General features: G+C 46.0%; 1 protein-coding gene across 3 annotated transcripts in view; it reads left to right on the forward strand.

Moving 5' to 3' along the window:
- Nucleotides 1-32: 32 nt before the first annotated feature.
- Nucleotides 33-16,510, forward strand: part of FAM219A (family with sequence similarity 219 member A) — a 92,581-nt gene continuing 76,103 nt past the window's right edge. For 2 of the 3 annotated variants that reach the window (XM_088520157.1, XM_088520158.1), the window contains exon 1: nt 33-205. In XM_088520157.1, the coding sequence (XP_088376283.1) occupies nt 146-205 (60 nt within the window). In that variant the 5' untranslated portion in view covers nt 33-145. The remainder of the gene's footprint in view (nt 206-16,510) is intronic. The other variant, XM_088520159.1, reaches the window with a different exon arrangement.

A 16,510-nucleotide genomic window follows, 5' to 3' on the forward strand; every position in this document is an offset into this window, starting at 1 on the left:
GGCGGCGGCCGGACCCGGAAGCGGCGCGGCTGAGTCACCCCGGCGCGGCGGCGATGAGGCAGCAGCAGCCGCGGAGCGCGGCGGCCTCGTCCCTCGGCGGCTGAGGAGCGCCCGCCCGCGCCCGCCCGCCCGCGCCGCCGCCACCATGATGGAGGAGATAGACCGGTTCCAGGTGCCCGCCGTGCGCGCCGAGATGCAGCCGCTGGTGAGGGGCGGGCGGGGCCGCCGCCGCCTCGCCGCGATGGGGGGCGGAGGGGGGCTGCGGCGGGCGGGGTGGCCGTTATGTAACGGCCGTCGCCGCCGCTGCTGTGTCATCCCTCCGGGCCCGTCCCGCCGCAGCGGCGCCCGCCCGGTGAGGGCGGCTCGAGCGGAGCCCCCCGGGCCGGGCGGCTGCGCGGGGTCCGGGCCGCAGCCGTGCGAGGCCGGCCGGGCCGCCGGTGCCCGCGGGCAGGCGCTGCGCAGAGCGGCGCCTCGCCAGGCTGCGCGGCCGGCGCCGCCTTTAAATAGATGTGTCTCTTTATCTTTTATCTCTTTAAATCCCTCCGTGGGTCCTTCCATGCCAGGAGGTGGAGGTTTCTGTTCTACACCTGCTAGATGCAATTACGCGCAGTTAACACGCTGTGGACAGGCTGAAATCCAGATTGCGCTGGGGGCACCCTGGGGCATCCGTCCAGCGGAGCAGCCCCTGGAACCCGGTGACCGCTGAGATGGTGCCGCGCGCTGGGCAGCGACGCCGGGGCGGGCAGGCCCCGGGGGGCAGCAGCTCATCAGCGGGCGGCCCTCGGCTTCGTTCCTCCGAGCTGGCCGCCGCTCCGCGCTGGTAGCCGGGGCTGGCGCTGCATCCCAGCAGCAGAAGGACCTCCATCCCTTTGCGTGTCTGGCTGGGAAAGGTTCCCCCTGTGCTGCTGTCCTGCCCCGGAGGCGCCTTGTTACGGGCGGCCGGAGACCTGTTGTCCCGCAGAAATGCGGTCCGTGTGGGTATTAACCTGGAAGCTGGATAATGGGATGACTCGCTCATGATGTTGATCCCCTCTGGCACCTTGGGTGAGCAAATTCCGTCTCTGCATCTGATCGTGTGAGCAGTGTGAAATGTTTGGAGAGGGGGAAAGAACTTTAATGAAATGCTTCCGCGGATCCTGCTGACAGCAGGTGAGAGCAGGGCATTGGCAGCTTCACGGTAGCACTCGAGACTTCCTCAACTGAGGCTTGTAGTGCATCAAGCTCCCTGTTACTTTGGGTTGACGTATTTCTCTGACCCTCATTTTCTTGTTGCTGGCGTTGATAAAAAGTTGAGAACAAAATAATTGCCCTGTGACGCATGCCCTATTCTTTTTTGTGTGTGGTTTCCCAAGGAGCAGCAGTGGATGTGACAAGACCAACCCTCTTTATTTGTGTCACTGAGGACAATGGGTAGTGCAGTGAGATGAACAGGTTTGGAAAAGGCTCTTGCAGGGAGTGGATGTGTGTGATTCCTTCATGTGCTCTGAAATGCTGGCCCTGCTCTCAGGTGTGGGACAGAGCAAGTCTTGTGCAGCATTTCCAGTGCCTTGAGGCTATGTGACTTGTCCATCTGCCCTGATCCCTACCTGGCAAGGAGCTTGGAGCAAGCAAGGCCACAGTGCTCACAGGATTCTCTGCGGCTCAGCACCTGGCTGGCTTTTAGCATAGTATTTGCTTGGGTAACACATTTCTGCCCAATTTTGCTGCTTTGTTCTGTTACCGTTATCTCCTTTCCCCTTCCCTTCCTTCCTGACTCCTATATTTTAAAGTATGGAATAACCTCTCAAGACTTGTTTTGTCTTTCTAGTGTAAAAGGATTTTGACCCATCTCTGAAGCCAGATGGCACATTTGATGCTGAAGACCAAAGAGTCTGGAATAGGTGTCCCCATTCACAAAAGGTTTATTTCCCAAGTATGAACCGTGGCCACTGTAAAGTGAAGCTATTGAGAGATGTTTTGAAACACAATCCTGCTGAAATGTGTACATGGCCAGTACCTGGCAGTGTCACAAGGGACCTGGAGTGTTAGTTATCCTCAAACCCCTTGAGTCTCCTTCTCTGGAGATCTTCCAAACTCGCCTGGATGCCACCCTGTGCCATGTGCTCTAGGTGTCCCTGCTGGAGCAGGGGGTTGGACTAGATGATCTCCAGAGGTCCCTTCCAACCTTAAGCATTCTGTGAAACCCTTCTCAAAATCCTTAAGTGTGTTGCTGCACTCTTGACCAGCACGCCCCTTTCTGAATGTCTTTCCCTCTGCGTGAATGATGGTCTTAACTTTTTGATGGTTTTGTGCTGAATTCCAGACTAGCTGTCAGCTATGCCTAGGAGTTGCCTGATAGCCCGGGCTGCTGACGTGGTGTCGTTCAGATTTGACACCACTGCAGCCTTAAGATGCTTATGGAAAGCTGTCCTTAAAAGGCAGCCTTTGCAGGCCGCTCAACCTCCAAACCACCCATCCTGGCACTGCTGATCACGTGTCCGTTAGGGGTGACAGAACACTAATGTCTGGTGCCTACAGAGAACATTCCTTGACAATAACCGGTGTTGTACTCAGTGAGCAGGAACAGACAGCTTGACCCAGCCATGGCTTTTTGCACAAGTAACTCCTTCAAAAATCAAATGTGTCTGGAGGGTGATGGAGGAACCTTCTCTCTTTGCCAGTTCTGTGCTTTGTTTGTAGGTGTCTGACCAGAACTTGCCCAGCGAGGGCTGTGCTGGGGCCTTGTTGAAGACCGAGGACGGTACCGAACTGACGTAACGGGAATAACGCGGAGCGCTGCTCTTGGAAAGCCTCCTGAGACCTCTAGGCTCTGCGGGTTTTTCTGTGCTAATGCCAGGCTGGGGTAGGGGCTGTGCTGCAGACGGAGGAGTTCTTGGTCTGCAGGCTCTGCCTTGGCCAGCTCTTCCATACAAGATCCTCTACAGTTCAGACCCGGTGATATAAAGCTAGGAGCATGGGCAGGTATTTCCTTTCCCTCCAGCCTGCTTGGATAAGCATCTCAGAAGTCAGATGCTTTGACTGCCTGAACTCTTCTTCAAAAAGGCGTTGTAAGAGGAGAACTGTGAATGCTAATGCAACCCAAGGAAGGGCTCAGTGCCAGGCTCAGCGGGAGCAAGTTCCTGCAGCCACATGGAGAGAGGGACTTACAAACCCTGGTTAAACACGCACACGTTGCAGGATGGTACCTGCTGTTGTGTGTCTCTGCAGGATGTTACTCTGCCTGTTTTGATATTTTGGCCACAGTTTTGTGTATATTGATTATGGGAGGATGGAATTACCATAACTTACGCTTGGTTCGTATGGACACGCTCCATAAGAACAGGAGGCTTCTGATCCTTGTTTTCCTGTCTTGGATGCTGATGCCTCTTGACTTGCCTCTTGGAAATGGCTGCCTTTTCAAATCCACACAGTTTAATTGGACTTGGAGTCTCATTTATTCCTAACTCTGCACAGTAAGGATGCTACAGAGAAGATTAAAATATTCTGTGAAATAACAGTAAGAGAAACCTGTACTAAGGTATGGGCCCTCTTCTGCACTGGAGCCTCATTACCTCTTCTCCCTGTGATTTCTAAGCCTATGTCTGTCGTGTTTGTCAGCTGGGCTTTTGTGAAATCCTCAAATATCTTTATTTAAAACACATGTACTGAGCATAAAGCAAGTATGGAGTCTGCTTGAAGCCCTCTATAGTCTGTGTGTCTTGCATGTACGGAGTACTGGTGGGAAACAATGATAGCCAGATGGAAGTGCTGGATTGCACATCACTCCTGTGCACTGACCCAGGCAGCTACTGTTCCTAGCACCAAAATGCAACTAGAGTATAAGTGCAGTTTTATACTGGCACCGCTGCTACCTTTCATGAGAAGAAAATACCTTTCAAACTGTAGCAACTTCAGAGAAGCTTTTCCACCAACTCCCGAGGTCTTGGTTTACTTTCTGAAACTTATTTTTCCACTTCTCCATCCCCATGAAAAATGGGAGATCTCTTCAGAGAAATTGGGCTAATGATGCCTCTATCTAGTTCTGAAGCTCTGCTGCCAAACTGGTTCCCAGCAAATAGTTGCAAGGCAGTGGTACCTCAGGCTGGTAATTCTAGTTGTGATGATCAAGACAGACCTAAGGATTTTATTTAACCACATTCCGCAATGAAGTTGTTTGCTTTCCTAGCTGAGGAGCCAAATTTACACTGATCCTGCAGCTTTAAAACTTCCAGAAACCTTGAAGATAGAAAAGATGCATGTCAATATAGATTTTTTTTTAAGACTAAATGGAAATGTCAGATATGTCTTCAAAAATTAATTACAATTTTAGCAGTCAGTATGAAGTGCTTAATGCAGTTAGTGTGTTTTCTATTTTCAGAAAACATTGGCTATATCTCATATAGCAAACAAAACACTGCACTTCTCTGGTATCTCTAAAATAGGGGAAAACCTGAAGATAGGAAAGCTGCAGTAACTAATAAGCAAAAAGAAAGGTTATACCTGTAGGGCTTAGAAATAGTATGGTAATATTACATGAGGTCTCCTGTGCAAATACACAAGAATCTTGTCTTTCTAGGTTTAAAAAAAAAAAAAAAAAAAGCTAAAACAAAAATGTTATCCTATGTATATTCATTGTAATGTAGCCCTGGGGTTACATAGCTGTGTTGCATAAACGCCTACAGTATATCAGAATTATGATGGCCCAATACTATGAGTTCTAAAATACAAGCGTCTTTGAGTTATAAAACCTTTCTGAAGAACAATGGTGTCATTTATAGCAATAGTTGCAAACTACCTCCCTGAATACTCAGTTTCTTCTCCCATTCTTTTCTGTTATCTTCATATTAGGGCTTTGGCTCAGAGGGACTGGAACATCTACCCCTTTACCTGCCTGCAGGCCTTTATATCTTTCAACAAGCCATGGAAAAACTTGGGTTGTTTTATCCTGGACTCTCAGCCAGCCGTGGGGAGGGATGTGGCTCCTGGTAGAGAGAACCTGCACAGGAGCATGGTGAGGCTGGTGCTGGCTCAGCAGGAACACACACAATTTCTTCTTTTCCACTTTTTTTGCACAAATTCTTATTCATAGTTGTTCTGTCAGACACATTTGAAATCTCAAGAAAAGTATTTTAAAAGGGTCACTGTGAGCTTGCAGAGGTTTAAACCTTCACAGTCTCCTGTTTGGACTTGGCCACAAGTTCATTATGTGTCACTTGATACTAGTATTGTTTCAGATACTGCTTTTTGTATGGAAACAGCTGTGTGCTCTCTCTGCCAGGAGGTAGTGGCAGGTCCATAAGGAACCAAATGAGCTGAACAAAATGCTGGGGCAAGAGGGGAGATAAACTTGTGCCTCCCAGTCCTGCAAGCTTTCACTCCAAGAATGGCTTCAGCTTCACCACAGGTAGTACAGGTTATGTGTGGCCTCTCAGGATTTGTGTCTTTCCTGTCCTGAATTTGAAGCTTGAACCCAGTAGGAACAGAGGAGAGGATTTTATTGGATAGGAGATTCAGAAGTGAGGTTGGATAGCTAAAGACAGAAATGGGAATTGCTCAGGATGATGATGTGCCTGTTTTTCTAGGCCCTTTGAGACCTTAGCTGGAGTAATTGTCTTTCAGCTTCTACACAGATCAATTATCTGTCACTTTCTGCAGACAGTTTCTAGAAATGTGTCTGTGCTTTCCCCTGGACTCACACACACCGTGCATCTTCTGTGCAGTCTTAGACTATTTGGCATATAAGGTCCCTCTGATTATTCTGTGTCTGTCACTATAAAATTGACATTTTGGTGATGTAGCTCCTTGCAACTGGTAAATCCATCAATTCCAGCTCCAACCCTGTTTAGCCTTTTGACCATTATTCTTCCTTCTGAGATTTAAAACCTAATCTTGTTCAATGGGTCAGTGTCTGTTTTTGAGCATGCAATAAATAGCAAGTATTTGCTTCTCTGCTCTGACCCTGAGGATGGTGAGTTGGAGTGAATAAAACTGTAGGTGAAAATTTTCTTCAGTTTTCTTCAGAATAGGTTATTGAGGTAGAACTTCTTCATCCTACTCTGCAGAGGGAAAGAACATAGGGCACAATTTGTGATGTCTGAAAACTCTTCAGCTGAGCTAGCAAGCTGTCTTGTGAGGATCAGCAACCAAGTCATTTTGCCAGAATATCTTTTAAAAGCTTCCCTGAAGTTCCCCCATGTAACTGCGTCTTTATTACAGCTGTTAAGTTGTGTGTCTGGAGTTAGTGGATAAAACTCCAATATAGATCACACTCACTGGGTGGTGACTGAAACTGTTGTGAAAGCTCCTCAACCTCTAACACTTTCTCTGTCTGCTGGACCACATCTTTTAGTGCGTTGTGTTGGATTGGCCTTTCTCATCAACTATTTGAGGATTTTCCCTACACGCTTCCCAGAAAGCTCGATTTCAAAATAGATCGTGGAGTGTCTTCTGTCAAACTTGTGTTTCCTTCTGGGTTCATCGAACATGAAACCTTTATGCCTGACAATGGTGTAACTCTTAGTTCATGCTTATCTGTCACTGCTCCTCTCAGCAACCTTTCAGCATACTTCCTCAACTAAGATTCATGGCTGTGAGCAGTTACCTTTTAGGCTTTACAGAGGCTAAAAAAACTCTGTACTCAGTCCGTTTTCACAAGAAGCCAGGCACGATGTTGCTGTTTTAATGATGGTTTCTTAAATGTGATATATTTTTGTGGAGACGTGAGAGTGTTCATTTTGGCCTTGCACACAGTTGCCTACTGTAACATGAGTTTTTTCGGTTTCTTCTGCTTGCCTGACTTCTGTGGTGACATTCCCAGGCTTAAGGTACTGCTGCTTCCTTTCTTTTTTTCCCTTAAAGTGAGAAAGCAACCCTGACTTCACAGAGGAGCCCATTGACAGTATCTTGCAGGGTTTAAAAGGATTTTCTCTCTAGATTCCTGCAAACCTGAAGAGTTTCATTTATGTTTGTCCAAGTGTTCTTGCTGATATTCTTAAATCATGTCTCCAAACAGTAAACTACGTTGATTTGGCTCTTTGGCAGATGTACCAGTCTGACTGCTGGCTTTGGGAGGGCAGGGAAAAGCAGGTGGAACTTCTCTGATCCAAGACGGTTCTAGGATTGGAGCTTCTTGGAACATATCAGAGCATGCAGGTCTTACTCCTGTTAGGAGCCGGAGTGCAAGTAGATTCAAATCCATTCCTGCTTAGCCTCCCAGTCCTGCTGAGTTCCTATATGCATCCTTTATTGCTGTCTTCTGAAGTGATATCACATACTCTTTAAGGTCACAATATCTAAAAGAAGTTAGTGAAGTAGATTCGATAGTCCAGTGATTCCAGTGTGATACTTGGAGTGCACTTGATACAGAGAGACTGTCAAACAGCATGCACGGAGTCATAGTGATGGTGTTCGTGTTATTCAGGAAACTTTAGAATTTCACATGAGTAGAGTAACCCTTGTGTTCGTAGCCTTAGTTAGAGACATCTAAATGTTGCCAAAGGTCTGCTTGTAAACACAGGTTTTGACCTGCAGTAGTTAGTGTAAGTGAAAGGATGTAGTAATGTTTATCCTCCTTGATAGTCACTTAATTGTAGGGGTTAACTTTTGATCTGGAACTAGTTTTATGCTTAGCTGTGGCAATTAGCTTGAGAAGTTAAAGACCAAATTTCAAAGTGGTTTCTGAAGTCTACAGTCCTTGGGTGTTCACTGCCTCAACAGATCCTCATTCTGGGAGTCAGAGAAAGAGCTACCTGCATTGCAGAGTGTGCATATTGGTAGTTGAAATTAAAGCTCAAATTGAGGTGTCGCTGACCAAGGGCTGCCTTGCAAAGCTTTTGGCTGGTGGGATCTCATGCCTAACGGTTCCTATGGCTGACCCTTCTGAAGACAACTTGCTCCTCTGTGCGCAAGCAGCATTTTATTCTTCATGTGCCTATGATGCAAATGTAAGATGTATCTGGTGTCTGACATCTGGAACTGCCCCTCTGGCTGAGCATCACATAGGCATAAGGCTTTTGCAGGCACAGCTCTGCTATTTGGGGTATGGAATGGGATCTCTGCTGCTCATCGCACTGCTGGAACAAGCCAAGAGCACTCCTGGTATTACACGTGGGGCTGGTTTGTTCCTAGGGCAAAACAAATTTAGCCCGAGTGATCAAAATGCCATACCATCTTCTCAGCTGTAGCACTTTGTTTTGATCACAGATCGTTTTTGAAAGCAGAAGGACATGCGTGGTGTGTAAGCCTTGGTTCTTGTAATGACTGCCCTTGGAATAAACATGGAGGAAGAAACAGCTAAGCGTAATATCTCTTGAGACAAGCTATGGAGTTCTGACATCTTGTGTTTCATGCTGGAAATGAGACTTTCAGTTGGTCATGCAGGTGGTGACTGTGTGGTATGTGCTTTGCAGGATCTGTGTGATATAGAAGAAGCAAGGAAATCATTCTCATTGTCTTTAATTTTATAAGATTTCCTAATCTCTATACAATCCTGCAGAATTATTATGGTATAGCTCAGGGACAGGCTTAACCATCCCTTTCTCCTTCCATTTTTTTGGAAGTCTCCAATCTTCCCCATACACAAGAAAATATACATTTATATTCTGAGTAACAGCCCAGAGAAAACAGTAGCAGGAACAGCATGTTCACAGGCCCTAAAGCTGGAGGTCACCTACCACCCGAGCCTGTGAAAGCCCCGTTTCACACTGTGTTGCTGGCCATTGATAAGTTTAGGAGAAACTGAGCTAGTGTGACTGAATTCCTGTAAAGCTGTGTGGGTCCAAAGTTGGATTTTGGTTCTAGTTTTGATCGCTGCACTAGGATTAAGGGAAAGGAATGTGAGAAAGGAGTTGCAGGAAGTCCAGCACTTCAGCAAAACATGTTATCAGACCTCTGTATTGCAGTTTAACTGATAGGAATGGCTGCTTTGGGATGAAAATGCAAAGCCCGGCGCTATAGTCTAGAATTCTGCACAGCCCTAATGATTCCTCTGCTGCTCTGATGTTAGGAGGTTGTTCTGCTGCTTGTCTTCCCCTGCTGCAGCAGAACTAAACCCTTCAGCATAGCATACCACTAAAAGGCTTTTTCTGAATCCAACTTCTTGTAATTCTTGGAGAATCAGTGCAAAATGATTGTGAAAGTAACTGAGATGATCCATGCTGTGCATGTAAGAATTATTATAAAGAGATTATCCGGGTATGGGAGAATGCTTCATTTGGGCTATATAGCTACATATAATTTAATAATCTAGATTCCCTGCCTTCTGCAGAAAAGAGCTTTCTCCGCTGCAGCGGGACATGTCACATACGAGCTTTTATTAACACTTCTGATCCTGCACTTGCAACATTGAATTCAGAGAATTTAAGGAAATACTTTTTTACTTTAGGTGAAGACCAAATCAACATAACGTCCCCCCGGAAGAAGAAAACCCACAAAACCACATTTTCCCACCAGATTCAGTGACAGTGACACACAAAATCTTGTGCCTGTGGTGACTGGTAGATGTGAAGCTTGCAGGCAATGCTTAGTTTGACAAATGGATGCTATAGGAACTAAGTATGTGCTTAACCTCCTCCCAATGATTAAAAATCTATTTGCTGATCTATCTGGGTATGAAATGCAGAAGTATGTGTGTGCTTCTACTTCAGAGTGGAATACTTAGGATACAGTGCTGGAGTTCTCCCTCCCTTGGCCACACATTTAACCACGGAAGCACAAGCTCAGACTGTGCCTGCATGGTACTGGTTTGAGGACCTGGTGGCTAATACCCTAGCACAAGCCTTGTTAGAGAGAGAGACAAGATACTTATACTGACATGAGTCGTGTACTTGATGCAATTTAATTTTGGTTGCCAACTTGTCTGCGGAAAAACAGTCCAAGAACCTTCATTTTAGTTTTACTTTTTTAAAGCTAAATAGGACAAAACCAAGTCCTAACATGTTTCTCTGTCTGCTTCTTACTTCCAGGCTAGTTGGTTTCAGATTTTGAGAGAGCTTTTTCAAATAACCACTGAAGTCTGGCTTGCTTCTTTTGATGAATAACCAGGAAAAAGCTGCATGCTTTTATCCCAGGTATTCCCCATTAACATGGAAGTTGGTAGATATTGCGGAAGAACCCGCTGGGAGACTTTGCATAAATTCAAAACTCATTAACATCACAGGGAATTACTAGCAGTTGGTCGCAATGGTGGTAGGGTTTTTGTGCTCACGTAGAGAGAAGCTGAGAGGCTCAGTTGAGATGGGCCTATTAAATACCACTCTGAGCCTGACCTTCAGAAGTGTATTAGACCCTTGCTGTGATTTTTATTCCCCTGCTATTGGGAACTTGTTACTCTGGTTTAGTAGGGTTGAGGCTTGCTCATCCCATACTTCAGGCTGTGATCTTAATTGATAAAAATGGCAAATCCTTTAACCTTTTAAGGCTAAAACCAGTGAATCCTTTTCCTTATGCAAAGGCTGAAGTGCTTTTCCTTCTGACTCGGTTGACTGCCGATGCTGTTAGATAGCTTCAGCCTCACTGGTAAATCTGGCCAAATTCAATAGGGATTATTTCTAAAACTGTTTTGGAAACTCAACTCACCCTGTCTTTCCTTGCGGAATCACTACCAAGACCTGTTTTGACAGTAGTTTCTAGCTGGGCATCTGCCTGCCCTTCAGAACAAGGAGGAGCTGTATCCCAGGCAAGTAGTAGTGCAACACGTTCTGTATTGCAGTGATACCGAGTGCCATGTGGTATCTGCCACTGCCATCAGAATCCTCCCAAACTCGAAATTCAAAATAGTATCACACATGTGGAATTACTGTCCTTTACTCAAACCCTCTGCAGTGCTGCTTGCAGTCACTTGTATATATGTGCACACTTTTTAAGGGATAAAGGCACCGGAGGAACGTCCTTAACTTCTGAAGCTATTTAAAAGCCACTCTACTTTTTCTGGGAAGAAAGAAAAAAAAAAACTGTAATTGGAAATACAAAATCTTGAAAAGACAAATTGGGTGTTTTACCAGTTTATTTAGCTCAGTGTCTCTATCTGAAGGTGTTCTGCTTCTATTTGATGGTATTTACAGGTGTCTTGGCAATTCTGCAATGGGAAGAAGAAAAGATTAATAAACAAATAAACAGACTAATAGAGAAATTTGCTTTCTGCCTGCTGGATCATGGTATGCCATTCTGTACATCTGCCCATCTTTCAGCTGCACAGAGCTCCTGGGAAGCTGCTAACCATGTCCATACCCAGTGAATGTCCTGCCCAATTCATGTCTCCGGTCTGGGGTCGCTGCTCCGAAGCTCGTCTGGGCTTGTACCAGGAAAGAGCAGATCCCTTGTTTAGGGCAGGGAGGAGCGGATATGCGTCGCAGGACTCCGGCTGGAGAGCGGGGATGACTGATTCTGGTGGGGAAGGGTCAATCCCTACAACCTCGGCACCCGCTGTGCAATGATGGGCACTGACACGAGGCCCTGGAGAGAAGCCTTACGGATCTTCCGAAGCCGTTGTGCCTGGTTGCGCCTCCATATCGGCAGGTGCCTTTATGTTGCTTTACTCTGTTGCAGGCACTGAGTAGCTTTAAGATTCTGCTGTAGGGCAGTGTGCTCCTCCGGTGGGCAAGGCTTGAGGGTTCTGCATCCTCGGCACGTAGAATATCAACACAAGTCTCTTAAATAGCTGTGCTTCCCCTTAGGGGTCTAAAGGGATATTTCCCAGCTGCAGACTTGCTACACCCTCTTCAGGGATGTATTTTATGTGTTACTGGGATGGGTATCTGTCCTGTCTCATGTCAGTAGCTGGGCACTGTAAAGAGCTTAAGAAATTGAGCAACAGAGGAGAACATCTGGGTGGCTGATACCTGGGGTCAGAGCAGCTGTTAGAAACCTCCCTTTACAGGAACCAAGGGAGAGGCTGCAGGCACTGAGGTTGGCTGAGCTTCCTGGGATGCACAGGGAAAGGCCAGGACATGGGGAAATGTGCAAATGGAAGGACACGAGAAGGGACTGCAAGGAGAACTGCCTGGAAAGCAGAGGAGAGCTGCTGCAGCACTAAGTGGTGGGTGTAGTTAAGAGATAAGGCGAAGGGATTAACATGCCTGAATTTGTCATGTGCTAACAGATGATTCCGTGGCTCCTTTGTACAAGCATCATCAAACTCCCAAGTCCTGTTTTCAGCCTCTGAAAAGGCTTTAAAAAGTGATGTCCCATCAGTGCTGCACTGACGCAGCTATTTGTTTAGGAGAAAAATATTCCCACGCTAGTTGAAATAAATCAATAACTCCAGCAGTCGCTTTGGCTGCACTTTCTGATTTTTACAGAGCAAAACAGTGCTGCCACATGTAGTTGCCTTTAATAATGACAGTTAGAGTTTTGTTTTGAAAATGGGCAGCCTTGTAGCTTTGAGGTCTGTGTAGGGAGTGCTGGTTAAATGCCACAACTCCATACTTTCTTTCCATGCTGTAGTGGAGCAAGGGAGATGGCAGCTTAGGTCTGCTCCCCAAGAGCAAGGATGGGTTAAAACTAGACTTTATTTTGAAACTGAGTGCTGCAGTTTTTCTTGGGTTGCTACAGAAGTGTAAGAAGTGTTGTGCAATTAAAATTTCTTCTGCATCTGCCTTGTCTTGCCTCGTTGCAGCTCTAGCTTCAGAAATAATTACCTACACATCAGTATCCAAAGGCAGTATCCATGTGGGAATAAAGCATGGGATATGTGTGCATTGGAAATGGCAATGCCAACAAGGGGCCCTCATCAAATTTGGTGAATTTGCTGGTGATCTTTTACTCTCTAAAAGCAGTATTAATTAAAAACAAGATGATTTGGTGGTGCTGTATCTTTAAGTATTCTTGTCTAAATTACTGGGTCAAGGTGTTAGAAAAATGGTACAACCATCTGTTTCAAGAGCTAAAATGTCAGCTCTATGTCAACAAAAGCCTTTGATTAGATGTGCACTCAGTTAGTATTGATTAAAATTGCAGTGTCAATTAGCAGAGTCTGGTGATAGTGCCCTTGTGTTGCTATAGGCAACCGATGTGTTGTACACTTACTAAGTGTTAGATTTATATTTTATGTTTCCACTGTGTTTCTGTTAGAAACAAGGTTTCCTTCCATAGCTGAACAGTGCTCTGGCAGTCCTGCATGTCCACAGAAACACACTAACAAGATCAGGGATTTAGATTTCTGTTTTCACTTGATTATTTTTTAATGTGTTTCCACTGTGGAATAGGTTTTCTATTCAAGTCTTGTGTTCCTTTGCCTGCAGGGTGCTAAGGGGCAAACTGAGTAGAGCCATGTGATGTGCACCCTGTATTTTTTTGAAATTGAGTTGAATTTTGTGTTTATACCTTAGCAATGCCTTTGAGATTCTGAATGGCCCCCCAGTTAAGGTAATAGCTGGCTTCTTGAGAAGCCCATAGGCAGGTGAGGAATGAAACAAGACTAGATGAATGTATTGTTCACATCAGTTTTCATTTGGAACCGAGCAATTCATTCATGTCCCTGAGGTAGTAGGAATTCTCCAACAAAAACAAATGAATCCTGTCTTGGCAATGTAATTTAAATAAACAGTGTTGGGAACCTTATGGCTTCTGAGTGGGAGACGCTTGTGTTCACAGATGTTGCTTTGATTTTTGTCTTTATATGCTTTGGTATTTCCCACTGAAACCAGATGGTAACCAGCAGCCATCCTGGTCTAAAAACAGCCTCTCCAGATATCGGGCTGATGTCCACATCCCCTGTTCTCTCTGAACAGCCACCTCTCTGGCTCCTGCACCTGCGAAGTGGCTTCAAACAGGACCTACAGCAGTAGAACAGCTTCACCTGGAGGTAGGCTGGAAGTAAGTGAACTTGCCTGCAGCAGACACAAAAATATTCATGTAACAAGCTTTGATTTCTTACTCCTTGTCAATTTGACTGATGGACATGGGATGTATCTATTTCCTTTATTATGGGCAAATTAGCATTATTTTCTAATGGCTCTTAGGCTATTAGAAAATGGCCTTCCATGAAAGACACCTGCTAATGTGCAGCTTGGGACAGGCAGTTGTATGGCCAGTCCTGGGCTTCACTCTAGGGATGGCTCTTCCAGCCAGGCACTTGGACGGGTCTCTGGTCCTGCTGTCCCTTGCCCAGAACACCTGAGTGCCTCTGAGTCCCAGCTCCAGCAAGAACTTCAGTGTCATATTTGGAGACCTGAATGAATTGTAAACGAAGCCTCTCTACGTTGATGTGCCAACGTGGGGCCCACTGTGTCTGCAAGGCCTGTCCTAAAAGCAGGTGGATTTGCCTGCGATGAGCTTTGTGCTTTCCAGGTGCTTTCTGTGATGCAGTGCATGTCGGGCAGCTCGCTGAAGGCCAGTGGAGTTGTTGTTCTGCTGCATTGCAGTAGCTCCAAAGGTAGTCAGACCCCAAGAGCACTGATTTATTTATTTATTTATTTATTATTACTGTTATTATTTTGCCACATGGAAGAGAGGTGCCTCCATCCTATGCACTGTGCTGATTTTATAGGGATTGTGTTGCCTCTTGCGTACATGTCCTTCACTTATTATCATATTCAAGCTGCTTCTAACCAGGTTATCTGCTAAGAGTGAGTCAGGAGGGAAAATTTCGGATGGTTCGTGTGCTTATCTGAATGAGTCTTAGGGGCTCCTAAAGCATGTGTTTCATAGGTGCCCTTGCATGGGAAGCAGAGTGCCCTTTCCTAAAAAAAAAGGGTGTCCTTTCCTAAAAAAATAAATGAGAAGGAAAACTTGTTTTTGCTTGCAGTCATTTGTTGAACTGGACTGTAATTTTTTAGAACAATTTCTGTGTTCTATAGAATAACTTTGTTTCATCTTTCATGTTGGTGCAGGGTAATAAGTACTGAGGGCAGCTGCAGTCTCCAGAGCTCTTGCAGTGTAATGGAGACCTGTTCCTGTTTGCAGCAATGGCAACTCTCCTACTATAAAGCTGTTTGGAAGCTGGAAAATCTGCTGGTAGAAGTGCTTCTGCATCCTGTTGCTTTTGGGAAAGTGTTTAAGAACAGAGTTGTATGGATTGGCCTATGGTGTCTTGTTCTATTCTTGAGTTAATTTCACTGAGCAAATATTTTTAAATGCTGATTTTTTGTGTGTGATCTTATAGCTTTAAAAATACGAAGAAAAGGAAAAATCTAAGAGTAATAAAAAATTGGATCATTTATACAAAGGACAAGAAATCAGAGAGCTAAATAGCAAGGTTTCTTGCACAGGGATTCCTACAGGTATCAATTTTCACATTGCCAGTTCCCAGTGATTGACACTTAATTTTAGGGCAGGTGTCCCTTGATGCAGAAACAGCCGATGAGCAGTCGGGTGTCACCACTGCTGGATGCTTCCTGCGGTGCTTTGGGCAAGGAGCCCGGAGGTCTATGGAGCAGAAGGCTCCATAGTGGTGCTTGTGCCCCAAATAATGAATGGAGTAGAAACTCTTATGTTTAAAGATGTTGTCATAAGTAAGAAGGCTGCATATGCCGTATAAGTAGCTGGAGGAACAAGGTCTGTCTCTCCACACTTGGGTGGGCTCAAAGCCTGGCTGTGAGCAGCTTATCCCCTGGTGCTGAGGGTGAAGGGGATGCTGCAGACAGAGGTTTCTGATGCCTTGTGAGCTGGTGTTGATGCTGTCACAGTGCACTAGGTGTCCAGGGCAATCGGAAACCAATGGAAAACCTCTAACCTGTCCCTGGGAAAGGCATTTGGTGAAGTTTGGAATTATCTGTGGACTGTGGTTGAGCCAGTAAGAATAAGTGGGAAATCAGGAGACTGCATCAAGAAGCCTATCTCTAGATGCCTTAGGAGAGCTATGTTTAAAGGAGCGATTAAACAGGACTCCTTAGCATGTATTTGTTTAAGGACAGCCATATCAAAAATAACAAATGTGTGTGTTACAGCAGACGTTCCTAACGGGGCACGGCTGGCCAGCGTGGCTCACAGGAGGAGTCGGCACCGGCTGCTTGCAGCGCTGCTGCAGCTCGAGCTGTCATTGAGCCCTGTGCAGGGATTTGTCTCCTGAGAGCAAGTAGTCCCAAAGGACTCAGCATGGGATATTATTTCCTGGTGACTTGGAGGCCCTTCGTGGCTCTTCTGTCCTGAGACAGGCTTTCTCTACACAAACATCCATGCACTTGGGCTCAGAAGAGGAGCCATTTTGGCTGTGACTTTTTTCTTAAGATATCTGTTTTTCACGTGACACCATTTAGCCGATCTGCTTTCAGAGACCTCACTAAAGAGGTCATTTCATGACGAGTCCCCCCTGCTGCCAGCTCTAGCAGTCATGTCCCACCCTGCATTACTGCAGATTGCAGGGCCACATGTGGCTTTAAAACATGGGCAGCAGCTGAGTGTGCGTGTAAGTGCTCCCTTCTGTCCTGCGTGCAAAGAGACTGTGGCTTAAGAGCTCGAGGGAAGAAATCTTGCACCCTGTTGGCTTGCAATCCTCTCTGGCAGCTTGCAGCTCTGTCACCTGAGGGCTGACAGTGGGTATCAGCACCTGAAGTGAGATGGAGGCTGTCGTATCCAGGACAAGTTGCAGAGCAGA

The sequence above is a fragment of the Tinamus guttatus genome, unplaced genomic scaffold (genome assembly GCF_059628265.1).
Source record: "Tinamus guttatus ecotype Peru unplaced genomic scaffold, ASM5962826v1 Tinamus_guttatus_pri_ptg000081l, whole genome shotgun sequence".
NCBI classification, from domain to species: domain Eukaryota; kingdom Metazoa; phylum Chordata; class Aves; order Tinamiformes; family Tinamidae; genus Tinamus; species Tinamus guttatus.